Below are 7,500 nucleotides of genomic sequence, written 5' to 3'. Positions count from 1 at the left end.
AGAGAGAATGAGAATAATGAATCACACTGTAAAGCAGAGCACAACATTACTGCCCCCTGCTGGACATCTGTTATACAGCAAATCTGACGAAACAAGCTCATTAATATACATAACTACTCTGTTCAGAAAGATCTCTCTCTCTCTAAAATCAAAGTCAGAGAGTGAGTGTGTGTAAGACGGCGAGAGCCAAAGACACTACACAAGAGTGACAGGATGCGGGAGAGAAAGGGAGGAGAGAGGACGGTGAGTCTCACCTCCGAGCGTGAGGAGAGCGTGCGGCTCTGCGCAGTCGTGCAGGAGGGGAGTAACTGAGCGATCTGGAGTCTCTGAGCGAGTCGGCAGGCTCTCTCGTCCGACGCAGAGGACTGTGAGGGAAAAACAGAACCCAGCCTGTGTGTAAGAAAGATCTTAGACTCCTCCATCAGCAGCACGTCTCAGAGCTGCTCATTAACACACTTATCTATTCTGTCGGAGGTCTGATGAGAGAGCACGGAGTCCTGCGACCGGTCCGATCTGTCTGATCATTACCACATGCTGTACAGCGTCTCTGGTTTGGTTAAACCCGCTGCATTACATCACATCTCTTATTAAGAAGTGAGTCTTGGTTAGAATTTAGTCAGAAAAAAAAAAGAGAACTGTACCTTTTCTTCTTCGCTCCCTCCCTCTCTGATGAGGACGAGCGTCTACTCGCTGCTGCTTTCCCCTGCCTGCAAGTCAACAGACATTTTAGTTACTTCCCAAAATACACGAAAGACTCCGATTTCCCATCTTAACCTTTTGGTTGTCGATTTCTTGAACGTGTTTCAGGTGTGAAGTACAGGCCCACTCACCCTTTCTCTGTCTCGGAGTCAGAGCTATCAGAGGACGAGGATGAAGATGATGAGGAGGATGAGGATGAAGAGCTGGAGCTGTCCCTGCACTCGTTTTTCTGTTGCTTCACGATTTTCTTCTCTTCTTTCCCGTTCACTGCGTTCTCCCCTCTGATTGGCCGCTCTTGGCTCTCAGTCACGTGTCTCTCTGAAGGCGACTGGCTCCTCAAACGACCTCGTGAGGTCTTTCTGACGTCCGATTGGCTGGCAGGAGGAGATCTGGAGCACGGAGGCGGTTGTCTAGAGCGTTTAGGAGAATCCTGAGTGGGAGGGGGTGAAGAGGAACGAGAACGAAGCCTCTTCTCTGACTTTCTGTCCTTTTGGGGATCGGGTTTCCTCTGAGGAGAGGGTGAAGACGAAGAGGACGAACTCGAGGACGATGAAGATGTAGAGGACGAAGACGGAGAACGACGAGGGGGTGATCTTGCTTTCTTTTCTCTCTCTTTGCCACGTTCTCGTTCTCTCTCCCTTTCTTGTTCACGATGCTTCTCTCGCTCCCTCTCTTTTTCCCTCTCCCTGGATAGAGAGCGACTACTTCTCCGCCGGTACACAGGAGAGGGAGAACGACGGGACCTAGGAGGAGAAAGAGAAATGATCATTGGCTCCTTTCATACAGGAGCTACAATGCAGATGTTGCTAACGTCTCCAGTTAAGTTTGTTAAGGTTTTTCTCAAAGTGCGATTACTTACCTGTATGGAGGTGAGCGTCTACGTGGGCTTCTGGACCTGCTGCTTCTCGTCCTCCTTTCTCGTGAGCGCACTCTCTGTCCGTCTCCTGGTCTCCCTCTGTCTCGCCTTAAGGGTGGTGTCGGTCTCCTGACTCCTCGCTTGGGGCTCGGGGAGCGTGGCCGATCTGCACGTTGTCGTGCTGGAGAGCGTGATGGAGAACGTGATGGTGCCGTGGCCCGTTTGTTCTGGTTCACCTCATGCCGGGCTCTGGGCGGAGACGCCCGCATTCTCTCACTTGTCCTGTTCTTCTCTCTGTGCCCGAGGTCGGAGGGCTTGTGCTGGTCGCTCCCTCGCTCCCTGGGCCTCTCTGGATCTTTACCGTGGGTTCTTGTGTTCTCAGGACTGCACCTCGTTCGTTCTGCAGGAGACGGAGGAGGGCTGGAGGTCTCAGTGGGAGTGTACCTCTCTTTTCCCGAATCTCTTTCTTTCTGTCGCTCCTTCTGTGGAGACGGAGATCTCCTGTCTCTGCCTCTGTCCTTTCTAATGGGCAGAGCCTGTGTGGAGGCAGAGGCAGCACTCTCCCTGTCTGTGGGTGTGTATTTGTCTCGCTCTCCCTTCTCCGTCTGGGCCACAGCCTGCACCATGACAGCATGAGGCTCCTTTTTACTTTTCTCATTCTTTTCATCTTCGGAAGATGAAGAGGAGGAGGATGATGACGAAGAGGAGGAGGATGATGACGACGAACTGTCGGAGTCGCTGTCACTGCTGCTGCTGTCACTGCTGTCACTGCTGCTGCTGCTACTGTCACTGCTGCTGCTCGACCCTTTGGATTTCTTTCTCTCTTTCTCCTTGTTTTGTGGTTTTTCTCTCCCTTTCTCCAGTGGACTCTTCTCTCGTGTTCTTCCTGGTCTCTCGTCCTCCCTCACTTTCTCACCCGGTCTCTCCGTCTCTGCTGTGGATTTATCTCGCTCCGTCCTCCTGTCTCCCGTCTCCACAACCTTCCCGTATCTCTCTTCAGAGCAGCTCCTGTCGCTCTCTCGCTCTTTTCTCTTCACCTCCTCTCGTTCCTTTTCTCTGTCACTCTCTCGCTCTTTTCTCTTCCCCTCCTCTCGTTCCTTTTCTCTGTCGTTCTCTCGCTCTTTTCTCTTCACCTCCTCTCGTTCCTTTTCTCTATCGCTCTCTCGCTCTTTTCTCTTCACCTCCTCTCGTTCCTTTTCTCTATCGCTCTCTCGCTCTTTTCTCTTCACCTCCTCTCGTTCCTTTTCTCTGTTGCTCTCGCGCTCTTTTCTCTTCACCTCCTCTCGTTCCTTTTCTCTGTCGCTCTCGCGCTCTTTTCTCTTCACCTCCTCTCGTTCCTTTTCCCTGTCGCTCTCTTTTCTCTTCACCTCCTCTCGTTCCTTTTCTCTGTCGCTCTCTCGCTCTTTTCTCTTCACCTCCTCTCTTCCCTTTCCTCTGGTACTCTCTCGCTCTTTCCTCTTTGCCTCCTCTTGTACCTTTTCTGCCTCTCTCTCTCGCTCTTTCCTCTTTGCCTCCTCTTGTACCTTTTCTGCCTCTCTCTCTCGCTCTTTTCTTCTCACCTCCTCCCTCTCTCTCTCCCTCGCTCGCTCATTCTCACGCTCCGCCTCTTTCTGCTTTCCGTTGGAGCGTGGTGAGTGGCGAGGAGGCGAGACAGGTAAGTCGCTCTCCTTACGTTTATCACTCTCTCTAGCTCGAATCTGCATGGCGGTGTCTCTGTCCCTCGGCCTGTCCCTGTCTGAAGGACGTGCAGGTGAAGACACGCTCTCCTTCTCTCTGCTGCGTCCTCTGCGTGCTCTGTCTCTCTGTGGTGAAGGCGACGCTGATGAGGAGGAGTCGTGCCTTTTCTGGGGTTTGTTTTCCCGCTTCCTCCCCTCATCCTCTCGCTCTTTCTCGATGCTCCTCTGCTTCCTGTCTCTCTGTCGTTTTGGAGATGGTGAAGGAGAGGACGAGTTGTGTCGGTTCCGTTGAGGAGGTTTTGCACCGTCTCGCTCCTCGCTACGCGCTCTTCTGTCTCTCTGCTGTTTAGGGGGCGGAGATCGAGACCCCGATCGAGATGACACGTCACGGCGCCCCCTTTGGGGCTTTTCCTTCCCTCTCTCTCTTTCCTGGTCCTTTCTGTTTCGCTCAGGAGACCTGGAATGTCTGGAAGACTTCTGAATCACACACACATACAGAGAGAGAGAGAACACAACAGTCCCATTAACACCACAAACCCTAGTCACACACAACAGAGTAAGACATCTTTAATTCGTAGCTCTCTAACCTCCATCTTCTCTGGACTGCCCCTGTGGCGACCCCTGCGCTCAGGAGATCTGCCCTTCCTCCCCTCATCCACCCGAGCTACTGGCGGATTGTGCTGTTTCTCCTTTAACGCCATCGGAGACCTGCTGAACATCAGGAAAAAGCCACAAGTCGTTTTCAGTCTCTTTGAAGAAGCCGTTGCTATGGCGATTATAACCGTCAGAGCTGCTGTTATAGAAAACTAATCAACCAATCAGAAGCTAGAATACAGCATCGCTCCAGTGTAAAGGATTAAACATCTCTCCCTCTGACCCCCGATACCTGTGAGCCGAGCTGGAGGATCTGCTGCGGCGACGGCGGCTCTTCGTTGGAGGCGGAGTCTCGTTTTCGCTGCTCCTCTTCCTTTTGTTCTTCTTGTTATCCGACCAGTCCTCAGACGAACTGAAACACAGACAAACACCGGAGTTTAGTTAAAATAAACAGCAGAAATAAAATACCGTGTAGTTTTGATCAGACTCACCTGCCGTAGTCACTCTGCACCGAGCGCTCCCTAAACACAAAGACACAGGACACCTTTACAAACAGACGCAGTTTCACATCACCAAATGCCTACGTGACATCCTCAACATTTTAGTGTGAGAGTATCTTTAATACCTTTTCTTCTTCTTCGACTTGTTTTTTTTCTTCTCTCTCCGAGGTGACGGGGAAGGACTTTCAGAGCTGAGAACAGAGAGAGAGAGAGAGAGAGAGGTGATAAATCCGTCACTAATAAGTTGTGCTATTCTTCTTTTAGCATTTCTTTTCCTTTTTTACCTCTCTCTGCTTTTTTCTTTCTTTCTTTTCTTCTTACGGCTCTGTTTTCGAGGAGATGAGGAGTCTGACTCATCGGAGTCTTCGATGATCCTGGAGAGGGAACAAAACAATGAGAGGAAAAAGTGGACTGTGTTTCAGGGATTTGAGGAGTGTGATACAGTGCCGTGACCTGCATGAACGACAGCATGACATTCACTCGCTCTCTCTTTCACTCACTGATATTTCTGCTGCTGCTGCCTCTCTCTCTCCAGCCTCTCCTGCTCCCTCTTCTCTCTCTCTCGCTCTCTACGCTCAGGGTGGAAGGACGAGCCGTCCACGTAGTCCGAGCCGATGCCGAACGCCTCCCTGAGCCGGTCGTTCTTCTGCTGGTTGGCGGCGGCGAGAGCGTGTGTCTCAGTCACACTGCGGTGGAGGAAAACGACTCGATTTAAAAACAAAGGAAACGAGTCGTACTGAAGTGTTAACAGACACCAGCCTCGACGTTTCATTCATCTTTACATTTCTCATCAGATCTGCTAAGTGTGTGTAATGTTTTTACAGCTCCAACATCTGCAAGAGATCTTACTAATGTAAGACGTGGGAGTGGGCGGGGCTTATCCCAGTAAGTACACAGCTGTAATAATCTATACACATTATTTTTTCACATATATTTTTTATATAGTTTATACTTTTTATTTATCTCCTTTTGGCTTTGGTTTTATTTTTTATCCCTAACTGCATTCCTTTTAAGCTTAAAAAGCATTTCACTGCATGTCTGTACCCTGGATGTATAAAACTCGATTTGATTTTTGATCAGATTCGTTCTTTAAAAAAAAGACGATGTGCATTTTTGAGTGAATTTCTACCGTGTTTTTAATACATTAAATAAAAAAAAACTCTTACAGAAACTGTGTGAGGAACATCAGCAGGTCTTCTGGAGAACATTTACAGCCTGATGGACTAAATACACAGTATTGTGTAAGATTAGTTGTTAGAATTAAGAGTCATCAACACTCACGTTGGTTTCTCAGCAGAAGGTGGAGGAGGATCCTGTTTCTCCTGCAGCATCATACGGAAACTGCTCACCTTCTCCTCGATCTCCTCAGCGGAGTACCTAACCAAGAGAACACGGCCGTCAGTGCCACGCCCTCAGGTTTATACGTAACCTGCTGCAGCGGTAACAACGTCCTCTCTGTGTAACAGATCTCACAGTATATCGGTGTGTAAAATTAATCTAGGCACCGTTTTCACTGGGAAGTTATTAATGACTATTTACTGAACTTATTTTACTGTTCGACTGAAGACAACACAGTTCGACACGATATAAATCATTAAATACTTTAATTTTGTTCACAGAATATATTTCATAATTTTTTTTTGTTGTTAGGATCTTTTATCGAGCACTCGTTCTGTTCTTTAAGAAATATAATCTATATGTGAAGTCTGGAACATCGTGATATCTCAGGAGGAGGTGGACTGCACCTAACATGACCATGATACTGAACTGATGAATATTAAAAAGGTGTGAGCTGTGATCTTAAGGCTTTATAAAGACGGGACTTTTAGGTGAGATGACAGGGAGGTGAGGAGATCCCAAAGGAGACATCTCACCCTTGCTCTTCCATCATGTCCTGCAGTTCAGCACACTTGACCTCCAGCTGTCTCTTCCTCTGATGTTCCAGGATATCAGCATTGGGTTGCCGGTTCAGCTGACTCTCCAGCCTCTCTCTGTCCTTCTCGTCCTTCGGTCCCCCGTGATCGTCTCGGTTCCGCTTGGCCCGAACGGACGACAGGTTCCTCTGCACGTAGCCGTTAGTGCCGCTGCCACGCGGCGTGGTCAATCCGATCCCGTTATACATCTCTGCTCTAGAGGGAAAGAATAAATAAATGGAAAAAGACATCGTGGCATAAATCTCTCATCTCATAAGACCTACTGATCCGTATCATAGTGAAACTTATTGGTGTGGATTTACATTGTACATAATGACCGGCCTGTCTGTCTCTCTCTCTCTCTCTCTCTCTCACACACACACACACACACACACACACACACACACACACACACACACCGCAGTCCATCATTAAAGCAATGACTTGGTAAAGAAGCTGAAGAAGAAAAACTTCTGAACTTTTTTCACTTTGTTGGAGAATATAATGTGACTAACTACAACCTGTTGTATTAAAGGACAGTTGTATAATGTCACCTTTGTCTCTAACATTTGATTCCAAAATCTTTAAACTTTGCCGTTTTATTTATCTATATTTCTAATATAAAATACACCACTAGCTGAGTGAGCTAAGCTAACTAGCATGGCGCTGCTTCCTGACACACTAAAGAGAATATAACTGACCTAAACACCACACGATTACACGTGTTTATGTCTATAACTGTAATATAACTGTGATATAACTATAATATAACTATAATACAGTAAACACCGCGCACAAACACACCGTATTACATCATGGCGCGTGCAGCTGCTACACCGTTAGCCTAAACCCTGCTACACGGCCTTCTGACTGAGGAGATAATAACTGCCCGAAAACTCTAAACAACCGCCAAAATAATCACCCCAACTTATTAACGGTGTTTATTAAAGCGAACACGTGGCGAATAAAAAGAGGAAACGTGACCAGAGCACGTAGCACACAGACGTTAGCTGATTAGCTTGCTAATGTTAGCTAACATGCTACATACGTACCTCTTTGTTCCCCCGCTGAGGGAGAGAACAAACACAGGGTCCTGACAGGAAAGTCACCACTAACCAGTGTGAACTACACACAAATAAACACTTAACACCGAGACAACACTTTAACACAAACTAAACACTGAGCTGCGTGACGGTGGCTAAAGAATTAGAAAGTGTCGTCATGTAAAACGTCATATTCACGCGACGGCGAGCTGGTGAACT

General features: G+C 48.1%; 1 protein-coding gene across 4 annotated transcripts in view; it reads right to left on the bottom strand.

Annotated features, from left to right (window-relative positions):
- srrm2 (serine/arginine repetitive matrix 2) overlaps positions 1 to 7,493 on the bottom strand; it is an 8,105-nt gene extending 612 nt beyond the window's left edge. The window contains exons 1-13 of one of the 4 annotated variants that reach the window (XM_027134741.2): positions 7,291 to 7,492; positions 6,200 to 6,454; positions 5,607 to 5,702; positions 4,826 to 5,011; positions 4,610 to 4,699; positions 4,451 to 4,516; positions 4,317 to 4,346; positions 4,118 to 4,237; positions 3,819 to 3,942; positions 1,559 to 3,708; positions 831 to 1,442; positions 642 to 707; positions 255 to 365 (exon numbers count right to left, since the gene is read on the bottom strand). In XM_027134741.2, coding sequence (XP_026990542.2) covers positions 255 to 365; positions 642 to 707; positions 831 to 1,442; positions 1,559 to 3,708; positions 3,819 to 3,942; positions 4,118 to 4,237; positions 4,317 to 4,346; positions 4,451 to 4,516; positions 4,610 to 4,699; positions 4,826 to 5,011; positions 5,607 to 5,702; positions 6,200 to 6,447 — 3,899 coding nt within the window. In that variant the 5' untranslated portion in view covers positions 6,448 to 6,454; positions 7,291 to 7,492. Of the gene's footprint in view, positions 1 to 254; positions 366 to 391; positions 566 to 641; positions 708 to 830; positions 1,443 to 1,558; positions 3,709 to 3,818; positions 3,943 to 4,117; positions 4,238 to 4,316; positions 4,347 to 4,450; positions 4,517 to 4,609; positions 4,700 to 4,825; positions 5,012 to 5,606; positions 5,703 to 6,199; positions 6,455 to 7,042; positions 7,171 to 7,290 lie in introns of those variants that run through there. The other 3 variants (XM_047800795.1, XM_047800794.1, XM_047800797.1) reach the window with 3 other exon arrangements.
- Positions 7,494 to 7,500: the final 7 nt, after the last annotated feature.

The sequence above is a fragment of the Tachysurus fulvidraco genome, chromosome 15 (genome assembly GCF_022655615.1).
Source record: "Tachysurus fulvidraco isolate hzauxx_2018 chromosome 15, HZAU_PFXX_2.0, whole genome shotgun sequence".
Taxonomy (NCBI): domain Eukaryota; kingdom Metazoa; phylum Chordata; class Actinopteri; order Siluriformes; family Bagridae; genus Tachysurus; species Tachysurus fulvidraco.
Note: the sequence above shows the minus strand (reverse complement) of the source record. Positions and strands in the feature narration are given on the sequence as shown.